We start from the raw sequence: 22,958 nt of genomic DNA on the forward strand, positions 1-22,958 counted from the left end.
GCTCCATTTATAGCAAGGTAATTTAGGTTGGAGTAATACCGATGTCGATCCTAAATTCTACTCTGACTGAGTTCAACATGGACTTAACCTTAAAATTCCTCTAACACCCCTATTAGAGGTTCCAAGGGTAGGATGGTTTTTGGATATTTTTTTAGAACCGTGTAGAGTTCTGTATCGTGTAGAGGTGGTGTCCCTCGATGGGCCCAGAAAAGTACCACTTCTAAAGCAGAGATGGTGAAAAAGTGCCTCGATACAATTGTAAATTCTGAGACATTTACTCTTGGCCTCCCCAATCACTAAATCTGAAACCCCAAAATTATAGTATGTGGCGGTAAGTAGAGTATCAAGCCTACATAATCTGACAAAAAACTGTCCCTGTTCCAAAATAATGGAAAATATTAGACGCTCGAAGACTCGAATGCATCCCGAAGCAACTTATTCCATCTTCTAATGAGGATAAGTTGCTAGAAATAACTTTTATGAATAAATAATATTAACAAGAGTTTTCTAATACGTGACGTTATTATTCACCTAAATAACTGATCAATAAGTCTGCCTATACTACAGAAGGTGGGGACATTTCCGGGGACATATACAAAATAAATATGTAAAAAAAACTCTCTTTTGAATTTTTTAGCCTTAGTTCTTCAGCTTATTTGACAAGCTTATACTTTTCAAAATGTTTAGTAAACCCATCTTAAGCCAAACCACGTCATAAACTGAAGGAAACAACGTCTTATGGGCTCAAAGCTGATATTTTTACTACATAAAATGAACAAATTGTAGGTTGTTGCTTTTTTTGGGGATAGACGCCGAACTCACAGTCTCACAGCCGCTTCTCTAAGCATAAGCAAAACCTCCTAATATTCCAAAATACACACAGGCTCTCAGGTTGTGCAGGTGAAGTACTGGGCCAAAATACAGTTTAAACTCTACCGCCGCCGCGATTCTAGTCACCAAGGAACCCGTCTAATGTACTCCAGCGCATGGCTTGTGTAGGTGAACTGATGAATCCCATTAAAGTTAAATTTATCCGCTGCCGCTTCCTTGAGCAAACTCTCCTAATATCCCAAAATACACCCGAGCTCGCAGGATGTATAGGTGAAGTGCTGTAGCAAAATACAATTTAAATTCTACCACTGCTGTGGTTCTAAGCACTAAGGAGCCCTTCTAATCTCCTATAATACACCCCATGGGTGGTGCGGGTGAACTGCTGAGCAGAAGTTAAGTTAAATTTATTCGCCACCCCTTCCCTGAGCATCAAGGAACCTTCATTATATCCCAAAATACTCTCATACTGGGGCTCAAGGCAGTTTAAAAAGCACCAAGAGTTCCTACTAAAATGCAAGAATACCCATGGGTTGTGTATATGAGCTGCTGGTCCCTGAATCAAGTTAAATTCTGCCACCACCGCTTCCCTTCAAATATCCAAAATACACCATGGCCTCAGGTTGTGCAGGTAAAGTGCTAAAAATAGCTATTTAAAGCCCGAAGACCCAAAAAAAATGATAGCAGAACCGTTCCACAATTTACTCGTAATGCTTACATATTCGAATTGACCCGGATCCAATCAAATATAGATCTGTTCTACATTTAATCCAAGATGGCCGACTTCCACAATAATGACGTCACATATAAAAGGCTCTACAGGACTGTTGGTTCCAAAAGGAAGGTAATTACTTTTGAAGATACAAACCTCCATAATAATTACATATTCCCATTCAATGACTCTAGTATAACTATTCATCAAATTCCACAGAATTTCTTATTTTCTTTCAGAACAACCGGTTTTCTTTTCTTCCTCTTAATAAGAATCTAGAGAATGGTAGACTGAGTTAGTAATTAACCAACCACCACCACCCAAGTATACAATTGTTATATTATATGGAGAGAGAAAAAATGTCTACCTTACTTCTCGTGACTCCCCGTAGCAACATCTTGAGAAAAAATCCCATTCATTACTTACTTCCCATTTTATGTAGATGTAGGTAGTAAAGAAATATGAATTCCTCCATGATCCCAGTCTCCCCTTCTCTTCAACCGAGTATGTAAATAAGATGAATACCCCCTACAAATTACAAATTTATCAAACAAAAATGAATAACAGTTAATTTGTAACCTGTCATGCATTGTGAGGATATTCGGGAGCGATGGCAGGGCTTGGCTCGAGGGGCTCTATTGAAGAAATGTTAAACGTCGTCGTTATATAAAATCTATGAAAAATTTAGGAGTCAAAAAATGAAATTATTCGGTGACAAATTTGGTTTTTTTCAATCCTGTGTAAAAGTAATTAATTGCTGTTAAATTGTATGATTTTATATGTATCATTTTTTTTAGTGTTTGTACAAGGGCAACATTGATGTATCAGCAAATAATCCTTAATCGCCCACTTGCAATTAATCAATCCTTCTTAATATGCCACAATCAGCAAATGCAGTCAATTTGTTATATATCATATCTGAAAATGCGAGTTCCGAATAAAATAATCTGTCAATAGTATAACTTAAACCTTTTGATTCTGAGCAGTTTATATTTTCTAGTTCTTCTACTGCTCGGTATTTTATTATTTCCGACATATCTGCTCTCTAAAATTGTATTTTGAACCTCAAATCTAATATAGCAGAAGATGTCACAACGATTTTTTTATCCTAAATGACTGTCAAATCTCTTTTTCAACTTAATATTGTAATTATTTTAGCGTCTTAGCTCTTTATAAAAATGAATTCATATTTTTAATTGTCGTATAATTGAATGTTTCTCTCCGTCTGTCATGAGCATTTTCACACGTAATCATTTTATACCTACTGATTCCTCAAGGATTGAAGAATAGTGATAACAAATTTGGAAATCAACTGAATTCACTAGAAAATTTGTTTTGGAATCGAGTCATGAATTAATTTAGGATCTTTCACGACTAGTTCCAGAATTTTCAATTTTGAGAATCTCCACATATGTGGTGGTTAAACGCTGCAAGGATTTATTTTCAGAACAAACGAGGGATACATTTGTATTTTTCAAACCATTATCTTCAATTTATATTAATAAATTATTCTAATTAACTTTACAGAGAGACTACAATGACTAGTTAATGATTTCAAAAACTTACGGTCACAAAAGAGGGATGGGGGGGGGAGCATGAGGTATTCCTTATTTGGTTTTCTATTGACATATTGAAGTTATTCAAATACTAAGCTCCTATAGCCCATGTAATTAATACACCAACTTTTCGTTTGATCAGACAGGTATAATCATTAATAATCAAATATTTCTACTTTTGATTATAATTTTATTTCATTCAAAGTCGAATTTTCCAAAAAATATTTCAGACAAGTTTGAATCATTTTCAGATAATTATCAGCTTTAGTAAAGTTGCATTATTTTCAAGTTCGAGTAATACTTGAATCCAACACTACATAGTTACAAGTGATATCACATTCTTTAAATTAAATTGACTATTATGGTCAAAAATATTAATTAAGAGTAAAAGAAAAAACGTTGGACTTTCTATGGCTAAATAGTAATTAAAAACTTAATTACTATTTTTTTTATTTATTTTTTTGTAAATTCGATGTTGTTTTTTAGGGAAGTAAAACATTAATAATAATTAATTAATTAGTGACTTTGGCAGATGATTGATGATTCAACAACTCCCTTTAATTTGCCGATGCAATCAGCTCACCGATCTATAGCTGGAGCTCTACAAATCTGCCTTTACTCGCGTGTGAAATTATTTATAGCTGGCAATCTGAAGAGTGTTTTTTTATTTCATATTTCCCCTGAACAATTTTACAAGTGTGAGGCGTGATCATAGAGATCTCTTTCTCTATGGGCGAGCTTCATCCACAAAGGTGAGAATCCAGTGTGGAATGGGCATGTTAAAAAAAGGAACCGAAAATCCAAATGGTTACCCCTGACAATTTGAAGAATGTTTTGTAGGAGAGAAAGAATAATTCTCATGACGTTTCTTTAGATCAGCTGGGACAAGGAAGGAAGGAGAAAAGGATATAAACAAGGACATTTGCTTGAATTACTCCCACTCCGATCCCCAATTATACTCTGAGTCCAGCAAGGACTTACAATTATAACTCAGCTACAAATCCTCATGGTTCCGTCTTTTATGAGCACACACGAACGTTCAAACAGGTATTGAATATAATTTAATCAATTTAGAAAGGATGTTCACTACTCGGGAATTAAATAATAATGACTAATGCTAAGGAAAAGAAAATTCGTTCTATATACTACTAATTACAAATTAACGGGCCAGCTAAAAAGTACAAATGATTTACATCATTGCTCATCCCTCTTTATGATAATATCCCAGGTTGAAAATACGACTGAGCAAAGTGTAGAGAAAAATAACTGCTTGGATATTGGAAAAGAAAAAATGGTTGGTGCTATCGTTTTTTTTTTCTTAATTCATTAATAAAATGATCTTTTTTCATAAATACTTTAAAGTTTGCTTTTGGACCTTTTCTTAAACTAAATGTACTAAAAAAATGGCCGTATTCACCCATACAATTGGAAGAATTTTGAGAGGAGAACAGCTTAGCTGTCATAACGTTTTATTAGATCAGCTATAATTAGCTGTAAGAGGGAGTAAATAAACACAAATCCTACTCCGTATATAGTAAGGACATATAACCTGTTGATCCTCAATTCTACTCTGAGTCCAACAAAACCTTAAATTTACTCATTATTACTCTCCGTCAATCATGAACAAACGCAGATTTGATTACTTTATACTTAGATGTTTTGTCTTCAAGAATTAGATAATAAGGATAATAGCTTTGGAAAATAAATAAGCCTATTCGGATTGCCACCTAGAAAACCCGCTCCCGCTCTCTAGGTCTGATTTTATACATCCCAGACAATACGTCTAGCATCCTGACGCCCTGTGCAATGTTCCTTTCTCATCTTTATAACTGGGAATGAGAAACTTGACAAAGTGGACAAAATAATCACTACTTCATACAAATATTAATCACGTTGTCTTTGTTTCGCCACTTTGTTTATAACTTAGGACCGAACAATAGAGATCAAATACATAGGAGTGCTTCCGCTGAACCAAAGAAAGGCATAATTGTTGAAGCCGAAATTAAGTTGGCTTAAACAATGGAAACTTTAATGGCCACTCGGCTGAGCGCAAACCTTTGGCCATTCTTTTAAATGAAATATAATTATTTCTCTATGTTAAAGTCGAAAATGTGCGGCGTTTAATATGTTGAATTTCATATCTATTGCATTCATACTTTAATATGTATCTATATTAATGAATCAAAGTTGCAAGAAGAAGAAAGAGAAAAAAAGGATATGTCATTTTTACTATTATTTAGATCGGACCGTGTCAGAGTGATAATAACTTAAATTTTCGTAATTGTTTCTGCTCCCTGTCAAAATGAGTGAAAACAGTTGAAAGGAAAATACAATTTTGTTCATATAAAAAGCCAACTATGAACTTCTTTTTCATATCATTACTCCTATGTTTTTTATCTCTAGGACAGAGTACTCATTTGTAGTCGTTCCTTATTTAGGCCTGAAGACTGCAGTCCCTTGCGGTTCAGTTTAATCCACATATCAGTCCTAATCAGGACTGACACAACACTCCTCATTTCTACGAACAATAAATAAAAAGTACAGCAATGTAGAGTCTAATCCTATTTATTCCCTTCTTGTACATACATAAAATGTAATATGTAAGTATGTGTGGATCTTATAATATAAAAAATACGTCTTGACATTCAAGTATTAATAGTAATGACGGATCATTATATAAATTGGAATGACACTTGAAGGATAAATAATAAACACATACTATTACAACTACTACTACTAAAGAGAAGGGGGTAAAAAGTAGAAAAACACATATAATATATATTGAAATACATAGATACGATCAAAAAAAGTTACACAGCATTTGTTAGGGTTATATATTTAAAAAAATGGAAAAAAAAACTGTTAAATTTTTGTAGGAAAAAGGGCCTATATATGTAATGATAGTTCCTTTGTATATATAAAGAGGGTATAAAATTTTTTTGATAGTAGTGGTAGGTTCATTGTATTCTTAAGGAGGCCTTAGTTGATCACAGAAAAGGAGGAAATGTAGTCTTTATAAAGATAAATATATATGTGCCTTGTGCATAAATATATTAAATATTAAAGTGTTAAAAACAAACAAAGAAAAGAATAACATAGCGAAAGATTGAGAAGGAATCATTAGGAAGAAAACACGGGTAAATTAGATATTATGAAACAAACACATTTTTTTTTTTCTTGGGGGATTCCTTGACTGAATGAATTTGTAACAATTCTTGCTTTTAAACCTTTCTTTCAACAAGTTGTAGAGTTTCATTGTTAGATTTGCGTGTAAGGAAAAAGTGAAGGATACCCGCTTGTGCCATGACATCCACAGTTCCAGTTGTCAACAACATATCCTTGTTTCCCTTCTTATCCCTCTCTGATCCTGCATGCAGCATTGTGGGACCAAAGACCGTGGCCAAATTATGAAGAGACATCTTGTTTTGAGCTTCAAAACGGCTCACACGTACCATGTGCTCGATCAGATATTGTATACACGACTGATTTGGTGATGAAGGGATGAGTGCAAAGAGTGTGAGATAGATGTTTCTACGACGGTCATGATCCGGATCTTGATAAGCCTCGAATAACTTTTGATAAATGGGACTGGTGAAGAGGGACTCTGGAAGATCTCTTAAATAGTGTTTTAGAACACCAGCCACAGAATGAATGTCGCAGTCTTTTAACAACTGTTCAGCCTCATAGGGATTCGTTTCGAATGCTTTTCTGAGTCGGGACACATCGGCAGCTGAGCCTGAGACGCGATAGACTCCAACCTCTGTTAAGCCTCTTCTCTCTACTTCTCGGACACAGGTTGTCACAATAAAGGGAATAGGACGCTTTTCTTTTTTGGATAAGTTACTGATGCTCGTTCCAAAGAGGCCGGAAGAGGACTTCACATCCGGGACTCGTCTCAATGTCTCTTCAAAACAAACAAACTTCATATTGCAAGTAAGTACTAAATCATTCATGGAAATGCGTTGCTCCATCTCTGACTCAGAGATCCAAGAACGACTCAATTCAAGCGTGGCTCTTCCTCTTAGAGTAGGAGGAGAAGAGGAGCCTTGCTCATAGACTAGTATACGTATATTTTCAGATCCCTCCAACTCAATGATGAACTCTTCATTCCATGTCGGATCTCCTGGACATGAAGTCAGTATAGATTTGGTCTTTGATTTCCTAAAATAATGCCCGTAGGAATCAACTTCCAGAATAACAAATATTTCAGAGGACCTTGTAAGCCCCTGAAGAGAACTAACAGTGAAATGAAGATCTCCAAATAAGAGGGGTTCATCCCGTGGAGATCTCATCAAAAAAGAGCCCATATTAGTTTTGAGTAGTTTACGACAGTTTGTAATCCATGATTGGAGTTCGAACATGGTAATGTCCTTGATGGGAGGAGTAGTCGTACCCGAGTTGGCAGAAAGAGAGGATTGGAGGACATGAAGTGTTTCAACCCATTGAGACCTCTCATACTCAGACGAGAGGAAAAAGGTATAGGATTTGCCTTGGCGGTGTGCAACCTGGAAATATAATAAATATAAGTTTGTTAGATTAATTAAGTAATAAAAAAATTTTGCAAATACTTTTTGTCAATTTAATTATATTTGCAGAATGACAATTGTTAACAATTGTGGACATGTTATAATCATCATTACGACATTATTTCATTTGATGACATACATTATAAGATATATACTAGTGTTGAAACTCGGTCCAAGATCGATTTTTTTCAGTTCGGTCTTAAGTGATTGTTTCTCAACCGATTTGTACCAGATTTTCGGTCGAGACTGTCATCTCCGACCGTAGATTAATTTTTTCGATCTCAATATATAGGAAAAAACATTTCAGTCTCAATCTATGGGCCAATTTTCTTACCTATCCTGATTTATGACATGTACAAATATGATTGTTGCAACACATTTGAAAATATATGACGTTATACTGCTGATGTTCAAAAAACTAAAATACACATGACATCATCAACAATTTATCCATCGAATCGGCCAAGAGCGAATTTTATAAGAAACCTATCCAGAAATATTTTTCTTTGCAAGACCGATTCAGACAAAAGGTATCTTTGAGAATGATCTAAAGCAAATTTATCTTTGAAACCAGTCCAGCCCAAACTTCTTTCAAGAACCGAATTAATTTTGTCTACTAAAAATCATAATGATCTCAGACCGGTATAAGATTTTCCGACCGAAACCCAACATACAATCATTAAGGTGGCCAACAAACTCTAAAATTTGACTGATAACGCTTAATTATTTTTTTTGGAACTGAGTATAGACATCATGAACATATTTCATTGAAATATATTCTAAAATGAATTTAAAAATATAAAACATCCACCAAAATAGTGTTTATGAACGTCGTTAACTTAATTGTATCTGGCAACCTTTCCCCTAAATAGAACAAACGCCTAAAATCAGTTGTTTGTTAGCCAATTCTTCCGACCTATAGAATTAACTTGGAATAGTTCACAGCTTAACAAGAGGGAATGCTAATTCGTCCAATCAACGTTTAAAACACTGATAAGAGGAAAGAATTACTAACATCGACAACTGACAACAAAATGCAGTTTATATTTTTGTGTTAGTTGAAATTACAGGGATGCTTTTTAAAACTGTCCCATATTTTAAAGACTTCTATTGCATAAAATAACTGTCTGAGAGGTTTTGTTGTTGAATATAATTTTTTACAAGAATACATGTAAACAAAACATTAAATTTTCATAATTACCATAGAACTTATAATTTTAGCAAAAAATAGACAAATCCCTAAGGAAACAGATTAACCTCTTTTAAAAGACGGGCACAAATCCAAGTCCATCGAAAACATTGCTAAGGTCAATCAAAAAATTGTTTACATGTGCAAAAAGCGATTGGAGGATGGAATTGAGTCTGATAGGAGGACGTCAGGGTTGAAAAAACTAAAATGTGAGAGCTCAAAGGTTGGGCAAGGCTGTCTGTAAAAAAATCGGCGAAATCCACACAGATCATAATAAAAGATGACCCAGAATCACAATGTAAGCAGGACCACTATGACCAGGACTGTAAAAGATGATATTGGGATCAAACAATCAAAATTCAGTATGTTCATCTTTTGTCACAGGGCGCCACTACAAAGAGGAAGTATCGAAGCAAAGTTTTGTTCAACTGGCAAGGAGTAGATAGGAATATCATCATGATTGATTGTAGCAAAAAATTATATAATGTAAGTTGGCAATTCGACAAGCAAAATGACAGAGTCTAGGGAAAGACATATCACAGCATTGATTCAATTGCAAAAACTGGAGTCAATCATGGTATGGGGCGCTGTGGCTTCAAATGGGACAAAATCACCTATATTCCGGATTCCTAATGGGGTAAAAATAAATCAAAAAGTTTATTTAGACTTTTTGAAGACAAGAAAGTGAAGCCCAGGATTGAAACAGCATTTCCACGTCAACAAGTTTGCTTCAATTAGGATTCAGCTCCAACTCATGGTGCCCACTCAGTTCAAAACTAGTGTTAAGAAACCCCAGCCTTTTTTGGGACAAGTCTATGAGGCCTCCCTCTTCACCCGATTTAAATCCCCTGGACTTTTCCATTTATGGAATGTTGGAGAGGGAAGTCAAGGCTTATCCTTCGAGAAATAAGGATGTTCTCATAACAATCCTTGAGAAGAAATGCCAGTTGTAATGGGCCTTGGAAAAGATTGGTAGCTATAAAAAAAGACTAAAATAGCCAAATTGCACAAATTCATATTTTAAATATTTGTAATAGATAAACTATCAAAAGATTTCAATTAAATTGGACTTGAAGTTTTTATTTAAAGCCAATTATAATTATTTATGTGACAATTTTAAAAAGTAACTCTGTATTAAAGTAGCACATATTACGTATACATTGTGATAACCTATCAAGTAAATAATAACATTTGTTAAAGCTTTCATGCACTTTGTTTGGTAACAAATTTTTAACCAATATATATTAATCTAAAATGTAAATTTTGCAAAAAAAAATATTAAACAAATTCAACAACCCAAAATGAGATTTTATAATTTTTTAGACAGTTTTTTCCAATATTTCATCGGATATGTTGTGATCAAGTTAAACAGAAATATATTTCAATGGAATAGCAAGAATATCTTCATTAGGTCCAATAAACAATATCAAAAAATTGGAAATAGAAAGTAAATGATAAATTAAGAATTTACAAAGAAGTTGGAGAAAAATATCACAGACACAAGATATTGCAACTAACTATCGGGAAAATAAGGTTTTGACAAGTTTGTTAACGATTGTGAGCAAATGCACTAATCTCATTAATAATTTTACTTCTAATACAGGTGAGTTGCTTGTTTTTATAAATAAATACACAAAGAATCTACTTCTAAATGCATCCCTCGAGCTAAAAAGTTTGGACACCCCTCCTTGAACCAGTGACTGTTTTAGGTAAGTAAAAACATGATGAGATGTGAAATAGTCTAAAAATCGTTCGCAGTGTTATAAATAATGTCAGAATCGGCATTTTTTTTAATCGTCTCATGACCAATTACAAGGATACTTCCCCCCCAGAAAATAAACTAAGAGTGAAACGCTTTTGAATGAATAATTGTAAATTATTTCGGCTAACCAATAAGAGATGAAATTAATGGCTTTGGAATTCCTTTATAATGTACGAAGGTACCAGATATGATGTCATGAATTACGCAGTAAATAATTTATTTTTTGTACTTAATATATACATGTGGTCTATATACACAAATGATTTTTCTCAAAATATAGTCTGGATTACATTTGTACTCTGTACTGAATAATCCTTTGGGTTTGTCGCAAATAGCACTTTTAATAGCAAAAATGCATTGTTATAATTTAAGAATTAGAAATTGATATAATTTATATACCTATTTAAAAGACCATATCTGGCCCGAATTAGGCACCTTAAATTAAATGAAGGTTCTAAACTATAGCATCCGAAATTTGAATAGAAAGCCTATAATTGAACCGATATATGTCTATAAAATATTTGGCTGTATGCTGGAACACATGGTTTACAAGGCCCGGGTTTGTAAACCTTCAAAAGACAGTTGTTAAAATTGCATGACAATCTGTTCTTTGGTTTGTGAGTTATTGGGCTAAGTGTAACTCTATTTTTGTTATTTTCAAAACAATGGATCAAAAACAATCTCGGGTTTTCATTCTACACTGCTTCTTGATGGAAAAAATCAAGTTCAAGCACAGAAAAGGATAATAAAATTGGGTATTTCTCCTTTTCATGATTGTTCTTCGAAGGTGTTTTTGTGCTAACTAACTAAACAATATATGTATATTACGTATTTGTATTTTCCAGCCTTCGTGTTTACTTGAATAGAAGGAGACCATGTTTTCAAGGTGAATGTGATAAACACACAACAAACACACACACACAAATATTGTGAATTTATTCCTGACTCATAGGCAAAATATGTGGTTCGTTTTTTTTCTTCTTTTATTTGGTAAACCATTGTTATTCATAAGCCATTTTTACACTAGGGACGTATTGTCACAGCGCATTTACATTTTTCAAAATCGATTTGGACCGATATTTCGGCCCAGATGTACGATTAGTGTTTTGTCCCTCCTTAGTTATTCCGTCTAGTCCAGTCCATTCTTAGAACCAGTCCTTAAAACTGTTGGTCCTTCAGACAGTCAGTACTAGAACTGATATATAAAAAAGAATAAAGATTAGTGACGTAATCAAGGACCTAACTATATAAGTTGTAGGCCTAATATGCAGGGCTGAACTAGACCGGGCCTAGACTGAACTGGACGCGACTCTGGTCTTAACTCATTAATAAGGACTGACAAAACACTACTTACAACCTTTTTTAGAATCGAAATTTCAGTCTATAGTTTGATCTCCAGATTTGAATTTCGATCCAGACCGAAATATTGGTACATTTCAGTTAAGGAAAAATCACTTATGACTAGGGATGTATCGGTCCTCAAATGTTGATATTAAATTTTGTTCCGTCCAAAATTTTAAGGAGGGTCCGAATAGGGCGTTCCATTGAACAGTCTTGACAAATGACGTCATCATAGACATTCGAGTGACGTCTTCACAAATCAATATTTTAACCCTTAATAGATTTATCTATTTTCAAATGTATGTCAATTTCTAGCGAAAACAAATTCTAAAAAAATATTTATTTTTTATATGGTACCCCTGATTCATGAGAGAAGCAAATCAACTCTTGATATTTAAATTTTAGGAGAGCGAAGGAGTCATCAATCTGCTACAAGAGAAGGATCATGACGAATTCGAAGACCCATTGATCGGTCTTCTGGGAAGGATAGATCTGTAAAACAATCTTTCATCCCCGTCGAAGTTGATTTGATCAAGTATTCATATCGATAACAAGAAGTATCTTAAGTTTATAAACTCCCTTCCTCTTCAAAGTCCCGGCATAATCTAATTTCCCCACTCGACATATTGAAAACTTATTATTTTCAATCCAATCTATTACAGCTGGTTATCTTTCGGAGCGCTTTAATCCCAGTCCAAGCTTACTGAAATTATATCTCTATTATATTGGCATAATTTTCATTTTTAAGACGAGAGATCGTCTCTACCACCAAAAATTGAAGAAATCGAAAATGATATATCCCCTGTAAAATCCGTTAAGGGATTAATCAGTCTAATTAAGACTTAAAAACACGTGAATATTTTACCATTATTCTTCATTTCGGCATCATTAAAGATACTCAAAAGTTTTACTACTAAACTTATTGTAGAGGGCGCTTGTGAATTTGGTACGTTTTTGAAGAACCGATAACTGGGAATGGACTGAACGGGACCGATTCTCTATGAATCCTTACTTAAAACCGAACCGGGAAGAAACTACGCCTCGGACCGAGTCTGAACAGCACTAGTTCAACGCACATTTCTTTTACATAAAACTTTTGTATGCATTTGACAATAGTTTACTGACAAACATAAAAGGATTATGTAATCATTACAAACAAATAATATCAAAAGGGTATTTACAGCACTCTGTAAATAAGGTTTCCTATGAAGCCCCTTCTGTCATGATGTACATATTATGAATGTATGTATATAAAAATAGAGGAAAACGGAAAACATCCGTTTTCCCAACTTTATAAAAACAATAACATCTTAAGAATATGTCAATTTGGGTTATGTATATAGTATGCATAATGATGAATTTGTTCTCTTAGAGACGTAGGAGGAAGCTCAATAAGTGAAGGGAGGGAATGACCGTTAAAATACAATACGAATGTTGTTGAAATATTTTGCTTATGCCTCATAGGTTATAAAATAAAGAAAGAAATACAATTGTAGAGGCAACAAGATACACAAATGATTGTGCAGACGCAAAGATTATGATATGACTTCATTGATATAATACAGCGTTACCTCATTAAAACATAAAATTACACTGTATTTGATATCAGCTGTCGATTTTTCTTCTTCCTTCTCCTTATCAGTATTCTGAACGTTGATTGGTTCTATTAGAATTACCTTACTTTAAGCTCTGAATAATGTCTAACAATAATTGGATACACAGTTGGAAAGAATTGTCTAACTACCAACGGATTTTAGGCCTTTTTTCGGTTTATTTTTGTATGAAAGGCTGCCTAATACAATAAAAATAACGAAGTAATAATAATCGAAGATTCTACCAAGGAAAATGATATTCAACTCGGACCGTGTAATAAAAAGTTAACCAAGGCCATAAATACTATTCACATTTTCACCCGCATGGTTTACGTTTTACCATGTATTGAAGAAAAACTGTCAAATAAGGCATATTTTGTCTTTGCTGATGTTCATCTTCGATAACCGCTCAAATAATACTGTGACAATCAATCACAAAACTCTCAAATAAGTATTTTTAGTACAAAATCTTATCTTTCTAACACCATCTAGATTGAGCCGATCCTACTAGTACAACGAGGCATACACATTGCAAAAACCATCTATTGGAACAATAATGGATTTCTTTTAACTACACCTACTATGATCCTATGAGTGAAAAATGGTACTTTTTACATTTTTTAATATTTCTTTTTATGAGTAAAAAGTATTCTGCCCCCTGTTTGTAATAATAATTTAAGGGTTCTTATACGAATTGGTGAATTATTTGCGGTCTCCATGTTTTATTATCAAAGATAAGAAGAAGTATAATATCGCAAAATGTAACTCTAACAAGTTGAAGAGATATTTGTTGGAAAAAAAAAGAGAAATATTATCTTTGAAGAAATAAAAAAATAAAAACACAAAAACGGGTTATGTACAATGTAAATAATAAGCTATAAACACGCCCTACCTGAAAGACTAGACTAGGGGAAGCAAGTACGAGGAGTGATTCAATCTCTGCCAATTTTTTTCGATGTTTCTCAGAGGCCTTACTCACTAGGCCCTTTTTCACACCCTTCCATTCTTCTTCTTTTTCTATACGTAGGATTTGATCCCTCAGAGCAGCGGCCTGAGTTCGGAGAGATACTAGATTAGCAGGACTGTTCTCTTTAGGCTCAGAACTTGGCTCCTCCACAATTAAAGCCTGCAAAGAAAGGAGAGAAAAATTAATATATAATTACTCATGAGTTAAGACTTTTATTCTGATGAAATGTTATAATGAATGACGACTTTTATTTTCAACCTCCCATGAAGATATAATATATATATCATGTGTACAATAATTATATATTTGTGTGACATTATAGAGAAAAAAAAATATATTTTAATAGGGCAAACCCGTAGCTAAACATTAATTACAGATACCCAAATTAATGAGGAAGTTGCATTATCTCTATTTCACGTACTTCTGACATGTTCTTAATTCCAAAAATTTATAATAGAAAATTATTTCTCAGTTATAAGGTAAAGGTTCATTATTATGAGTTATTGTTCTTCGTTTACAAAAACAAATTGCGGCAAGATCATTTCCTTTTTCCAAAAGACAATAAAAAACTAAGGATTTTATCTTCCAGGGGCGTTTGCAGGGAGTGGCTGGAGGGAATGAAGGAATTTGTACTTTTTACTAGAAAATTTAATATTTGACGTTTAATTTTATTAATTTTTTGGTGAATAACTGTTGATTTTTGAATTTTTTTTTCAAAAAAGTTTAATTTTAAATGAGCAGCTGTGGATTTTTAAGTTATTTTCAAAGAAATTTAACATTTTTTTGAATAGCTGTGGATTTTTGAAAAAAAATTCTAAGAAATTTCATGTTTGAAATTTTTATACAAAAATTTTCATTTTTTGTGAACAGCTGTTGATTTTTGAAAAAAATCCATAAAAAAATTAATTTTTGAATTTTCTTTCCAAAAAATTTAATTTTATATGAAGAGCCGAGAATTTTTGGAAAAAATTTCAAAAAAAATTATTTTTTTATGAATAACTGGATTTTTGAAATTAAATATTTGAATTTTTTTCAAAAAATTTAATATATGAAATTTAATTTTTCAAATTTTTTTCTAAGAAATTCCAAAAACAAAATATATATATAATTATAATCTTTTGTACACCCGCGTCTTCTATATAATTAAAGCAAAGTTTGTCTTCTAGCCAACACCTAATTACTCCGGACAATACCAGGTACTATCACTAGTTATCAATAAAAGAATCTAGTCCATTTTTTACGACTTCAAAGAATACAGCATCTCCAGTAACTTGCAGTTACTTTACATTAGTATACAACATGAGCATATAATTAGATTGAAATTCATACAACAACTGACATATATGAATATTCTTTACACTTATCATATCATCATGTGTATAGTATATCAATTTACTTCGTAAGAATAAAGTTAGAGTTTAATTACTTTATCTGTCTATCTATGTAGATATGTATGTTTGTGTATGTACACATAAATGAATATATCAATAAAAAAAGACCACCTTCTGATAAGGCCAGGAAGCCATAGAAGTTGTATAAAATATGAACTATGAATATGTAAAAAAAAAGAAACCGAATAAGGAACTTTTAATCCTGATAATTTGAAGAATATATGCAAGCCTAGCTGTTTTTAGCGTTTCATTAGATATGCTGCTAACGCTTGGGCTGAAAAGTCCTGAACATCACATGGCACTTTTTTTTCATTATTATTAACCTCATTTTCACTTCGAGCCAACCTTCAAAAGAGAGCTGTCAAAATCTCATGACAATTTGTTCTTTAGTTTGTGAGTTATTGGGCTAATTGTGACACAAATTTTGTTATTTACAAAACAATGAGTCAAAAACGATTTCGTATTTTAATTTTAAACTACTTCTTGATGGCAAAAAATAACGTTCAAGCTAAGCAAAGTAACTCCCCATGTTATTGTGTAAGTCCTTATTTATTCATTACGGTTCATTCTAGTCTTAGGACCGGTCCTTGGGGATTATCAGTACTATAACTGATTACCAAAAACAAATACAGTTAGGTGACGTCATCATGGACCGAACTATATAAGTTGTAGGACTGATATGCAGGACTGAACTCAAACGAACCCACACTGAACTGGACAAAATATATTTTCTTTACAAATGTAATCGTTAACTTATTGTCTACACTAATTATTCCAAACAAGGACTCCTGTTATAGAGATGTATTTTCTAATAAAAGGTCATCAAAAATAAATTTAAAAACTATAATGGACACTCGGTAGACTGCAAACCTAACGCTATAGTCCTTTTTCCTAAACATGTACAATTTGCAAGATTATTAACACCGTAGCTTAATTATTTTTATTTTTTTATAATTAATTTTCCACAATATTAGTACAAACGGAGTTGTTTCCTTATAAAATTCGATTGGTTATGCCCCCAAAATGACATACGCAACAATCCTGACGTCACGTGAAAATGCAAATAGTTGAAAGCAAATAAACCAAGTAATGAATTACAATTAGGACGAAATTCTTCACTTTCTGTACATTAATTATTCATTCATATTAATACGTTATCCCTTTCGACATCAGACTAATTTATTTATATTCATAATATTATAGAAATGAACAAATATTGTTTAGTTTCCCCATTGGTCAGTTGCCCTAGTTTGTAGGTATTCAAAGAATGGCTATTAATACATGTATGTTGAAAAGGGTGAGTCAATAATTCATTATAATATTCATTCCATGTCAATTTATTAGTAGGAATTTGTAGAAATAGAGCCGTCAACTCCCAACAAATTAGTATAATCCCATCTTTACAGACATCAGGGATGAAAAGGAGAATTAAGTCCTTTAAAAAACACGGTTCCTTTGGATCTATATTAATAACAATAAGTTTACAAGAACAGAAAGAACGGGGAAAAGTTGCAACACACGCATCTCATTTCTGAGTGCATATTGACTGCAAAGACACTTGATCTAAGTAATAAGAACACATTTGAGCGTGCGCGTCATATTTAAACAGAAAAAAATAGGGAATATATTTGCAGTTATGAAAATCGTGTGTAATGGGCATATTAGAAAAAAAGAAGGCAAAAATCAACATGGTAACCCTGACAATTTGAATATTTTTTTTTTGGAAGAGATCAGCTACAATCAGCTGTAACAAGGGAAGAGGGTAAGGAAATATACAAGGACAATGCCAAGAATCAACCCGATGTCGATCCCCAATTCTACTCTAGAGTCCAACAAAGACTTAAAATTATAACTCCGGAACAAATCCTGTTTACATTCTCATTTTACTCGTAACAATCCTCGTAGTGGACTTATTGACATTATGGGCATTCAATTTGAGTCAAAGATTTTAATTTTTTTTTAAATTTGAATGAACAAATATAGGAAATATTTATGGTTCAAAAACATTTTTGAATTGTAGTCTTCATCTCACATTGACCAAATCCTCGACTGCCCAATGTATTCTGTCAATATTACCATCTCAAAAATAACATTTATCTACAAAAGCTTAAATTCACTCAAATACCATTTAAAATTTGTAGTCTAACAGTTTAATGTACTAATATTTATGAACACCTCATAAGGAATAATCAGTTGAATCTGATTAACAACACACATACGTTAAAAATGCACCTTCTATCAATAAAAACAAACAGTATCCAATTTCCATCCATTATGGAAATAGCAGTATGTAAAATTGTAAATAATATAATCAACAAAATTAATTAAAACTCTGCAATACTGATTTGATTTCAAATCAAGATATCATAAAACTGATTTTGTGTCGTTGTCTCGTAGTTCCTTCTCGTTATATTTATTTGCAAATCTATGCGTTTATTTTTTCAAAAAAACAATAGAACATATTCACAAACGTCACAGATTACATCATGAATCGATGCAACGCCATGTTGGAGGCGTATGATAATGAATACCTTTATCAAATAAAATAGATACATTTGTACTAAAGGAATATTTTAAAAAAACTTCATCAAAAGGCTTTAAAAATGAAGAAAAAAAAGACACCTGTATTCAATAATACAGTTAAAACTTGATTCAACGTATCCTGTTGCAACGGACGAAATTCACGGCACCAAATTTTGTCTCCCTGTTGCCGCGAGAGGTTTCACCTGGACTTTTGGGGGTGGGGGGAATTAATAATCTGAGGTATGGATTTTCATTTACTTAGCGTTTGTCATTATTAATTAACTTCTGAGTAATTAACTTCGTTCAATTAAATTCAAAACCTGATTGAACATTCGTGTGTACTCATACAAGACGGAGAGTAAGTAACCTTTAGGTTTTGTTGCAGAGTCATAATTTAAAGTCCTTTTTGGAATCTAGAGTAGAATTGGGAATCGACATGGGGGTGATTCTAGGCAATGTCATTCTTGATTTCCTTCATCCCTCCATCCTTTTCACATCTGATTGTAGCTGATCTGATGAAACGTCATGAAAGCAAAGCCCCTTGAAAACATTCTTCAAATTGTCTAGGTTACCATGTTGATTTTGGGTTTCTTTTTTTTTTTTTTTAACATGCCCAAAATACAAATGATTTCCATCACTACTGACAGGCTTAAATTAAATGAATTAATTAAGAAAGAAAACTTGCATTAAAATCAAGTTTATAACGCTCATGAATCTGCTTTGTTTTGGAGGTCGCTCTCGAAGAATACGGAAGTATTTTAGAACGAAGAAAAAATGCACGGGAAAACAATAAGCAAGGATAAATTCTCAGCATTATTGGGGGCAAATATTACTGGAATTCATCAGCTTACTGTAAGAGACTATCGGCTTTAACCCTCTCTCTATATTAGTCCGTTAGATCGAGGGAGGTTTATATGTAATTTCAGCTCTTGCAGTTACCATACAAGACCGTCAAAGATTGGTTCTAGGACTAACAAATTTTACTATGACCAGACTGATAGAAATGTAGTCTTTTTAGACCGATCCAACACTAACCATTTAAATTAGTTAATTACTTTTTGTTAAATGAAGGGACCCTAGAGACTAATAATTAAAACTATTACCCCTTACAATATTAATATTATGTTTTTTTTTTCATAAAATTAATAAGAAAAGTTAAGTTACAAAAAACTACATATAACAGAGTTTCAAGAAAATGATCAATTGTAAAAAACAGCTGACCTAAGATGATGTGTATTTTCTTTGTATAATATCTTTCTTTCCCCCTCCCTAGCCGTATAATAAATGAACGTATATACTGTACATGTTTTGAATGAATGGGAGTACAGTACACACACACACATATATGGAAAATATCGATTCAAGGAAAGCCAGACGCAGAAGAAAAATCCGTGTCACACTCCATTTGTACATATATTATAAATAACATAGAATTAATAGAATGCAGCAATACTTACATGACAAAGAGGGATGTACCATTTGAGCTGAAACGTAAACTTTTCACTTCTTCCTCCAGAAGCCTTATACTTGGCACAGACTAGCACATCATTAAACAAAAATAAATGCCTCAATTTACGATTTCCCTCAAATAACTCCACAATGAAAGAGTTCTTGACAAGGTGCCTCTGCTGTCTTTCCTGATGAGGAAAGAGCTCTCCAGCGTGAGATACGTTATACTCGTTCAGAAAATTTTGAACTGTTTCGAGTGCATCGTTGAGTGATGGAAGATCTGGAGACTCTGATGGGGAATATTTAATCAAGTCTTGTAGACAAAGGCAATGCTTCTGAACTCGAGCCACTGGTTTATGCAATAAATCCTCAAGACTCATGCACTGACCTCGTTGAAGCCCCTTGACTGAGCGGAGCTTAATGGATCGAGTGAGATCGGCAAATTGTGGATATGACTCGGTCGAGCGATGAAGGGCTTCCAAAGCCTTTGGATAATTGTTGAGAAAGGAGGCGTAGATTTTAGTTCGACAGGCTAACATTTTGAAGGAATGGCCTATGCTATTACTTCCAGTCATGTTGACTGTAGAAGTGGACTCATTAGCAATCAGACTCTCGACTCGCTTTTTTAGACTATTGTAAAACGTAAAGTGTAAATCATGGAGCTCGGGTATCTTATAAAATATGATATCAAAGTCCTCCTTAGGAATCACGGGATTGGGTGTGTTGAGAGTGACCTTCATGGCCTTCATATATTGCAAAAGTACACTTAGTCCTTCTAAATAAACAGACTCAGAATCTAAAACACTATTCAGTACACAAGTATATGTGACAAGTCTGTCGGCTTGTCCAGGGATTCTTCTAGGTCTTCGTGGAGGAGGAAGATCCTCAAGCTCATCGTCACTTTGAGCTACATCAGATGAGTTCATCGTGCCACCTCCTCGAGCTCCGCGATGGAGAAAATATTGTATGTTGACGTAATTTCCTCCTGCCTCATCCTCATTCAGAGTTGGATCCCGATGGAGTGGAGAGGATCCAAGACCATCTGTGTCTGAAGATGAAAGTGTTCCGGATCCTCCAGACTGTGCAGAAGATTTTAGTTCGTCAAAACCGAGGTCTGCAGAACTGAGTGTATCAGACTTGAGGGAAGTACTATATAGAAGGTGATTGTCATAGCATTCCTCGTCTTCCTGTGCAACCGTGTCATAGAGGGGTTCATCATCTTCAGAAGGCAATTTAGGTTTTGGCTTGGATTTTTTCCTTTCTTCTGAGGGATGAGGAGGAGAAGGAACCTGCCCCTCACTATCACTCGAGTCTCGACTTTTCATTTGTCCATTCGATCTTAATTTTGGAGGAGGAGGCTTTTTTCGAGGAGCAGGTGGAATGGAAGCAGGGACTAATTGTTTTTCCCAATTGGCACGCAGAGCTTTAATTTTATTGCCATGGTGTGGCTCTGGATTTGAAGATGGAGGTTCATGATCAACTCCGTCAGGTTGTCCTCGATCCTCCTCTTTCGTGGGTGTAAGAGGAGCAGGAGGTGGAGGTGACATGGGATTCTTTTTCGGTTGGAAAGTAGTAAAATCTGGCTTTTTTTTGGAGGATTTATCCTCAGGGAGAGGACTACTCACATTGATGACTGTGACAAAGGGAGACTCTCCCTCAGTCTCATCGCCTGGCTCAATACGATGATTTTCAATGTCTAGGAGGAGATTATTCAAGTACTCCACGTACATTTCCTCCTTTTCAAGCTCTTCCTTCAAACTTCGGACCTTAGTTTCATGTTTTTCCAAATTGGCCCTCACGTCCTCCTCCCAGGCAGCAGGGAGTTCAGAGCCAGGATAGCGAGAACCCCAAGCCTCACGAAAGTCAGTGAATAATTTGGACTCCCCCCCATTCATCATGGCCATAAAGGAGGCATATAGGCTTGGAACTCCAGTTCTAAAATATAAATTAATTTTTATATATCAACAGATGTACAACAACGAGACGCACACAACTTAACACTCAAATAACAACTGAGGGCATGAGAGGGAAGGAAAAATTAGTAGAAAATGTCACTGTGTGCTCACCCGCACACTCACAGCAACCACGACCAGTAACATGCAAATCAAGTAGCAGCGCGCGCCGGCAACATGAAACTACTATAACAAATTTCATAATACTACTTACTCAATGTGGGATGCAATCCTGAAATGTAATTTAAAAATTGTCAAATATAAAAACTACACTTAGTTAGTAAAACAACACATGAATGCCTCAATCCACTCTCAGCAAACTAAACGACTTAACGTAGACTGAAGAATGATCCACTCTTTTTTTCCCTAACAGCCGGCCGGTGTTCCTAAAAGAAGGAAAAAAAACACCTTCCTTCCCCCATAAAATAGCAACAACAAAAATCCCCCTCCTCAGGCGCAGAGACTGAAAACTCTGCGCTCTCTTTTTCAATGTAATATCGTTGTTACATAAATATTCGACTATATATTTATATCTAAAGGATTCACTCCGGGAGGTCTCCTTGATAAGCTAGTCCCTATATATTTGTCAGACATCATTCATACTGCACAATCCTCAATATATATCATATTTATCCTCATATATCCAATACATATATTTATGATCTACGGACATAAATTAGATATAGGGGAATCTCTTTTTTCTCAAAGTTAGGGTGAAGAACTTTCTTTAACACATGATGACGATGATAAGTTTGAGAGATTTTCCATCAAACAAGCGTCTTTTTCCCCCTTAATAATGGAATATACATATATATGGGTTAAAAATAATATAGAATGTATATATTTTTGATGAAATAGTTTGAATCAATATTGATGTTGAGGCATCTCCAACGTCAGCTATTTTGAATTTTGATAATTTAAATTTCCTGTTTTTCTGTGCTGATGATGTAATAATAATTAAGAACTTGGGATGAAGAAAGGAGAGCCCTTTGTTTAATTATTATTTTTTTAGGTCCCAGTTTGAGATGAGATGAAATAATAATGTTTGGTGGGGGACTCGTGCCAGTTAGACTTCCGTTGCTATCAGATGATAATACAATATTGAGGGAGGCAAAAAGACAGCTGGCGCATCATCCTATCATCTGTTTGATTATTGCTATGTACTAACTT

The 22,958-nt window shown here is 34.0% G+C and overlaps 1 protein-coding gene across 1 annotated transcript; it reads right to left on the minus strand.

The window, feature by feature from the left end:
- Nucleotides 1–5,645: 5,645 nt before the first annotated feature.
- Nucleotides 5,646–22,136, minus strand: LOC121119291 (active breakpoint cluster region-related protein). The gene is made up of 4 exons (XM_040713920.2): nucleotides 22,003–22,136; nucleotides 19,845–21,771; nucleotides 14,399–14,632; nucleotides 5,646–7,601 (listed from the first exon to the last, which is right to left on the minus strand). Exons 2-4 carry the CDS (start codon nucleotides 21,738–21,740, stop codon nucleotides 6,318–6,320), a joined length of 3,414 nt encoding a protein of 1,137 aa, XP_040569854.1. The 5' UTR covers nucleotides 21,741–21,771; nucleotides 22,003–22,136; the 3' UTR covers nucleotides 5,646–6,317.
- Between the last annotated feature and the right edge of the window lie 822 nt (nucleotides 22,137–22,958).

This window comes from Lepeophtheirus salmonis, chromosome 6 (assembly GCF_016086655.4).
Source record: "Lepeophtheirus salmonis chromosome 6, UVic_Lsal_1.4, whole genome shotgun sequence".
Lineage (NCBI taxonomy): Eukaryota > Metazoa > Arthropoda > Copepoda > Siphonostomatoida > Caligidae > Lepeophtheirus > Lepeophtheirus salmonis.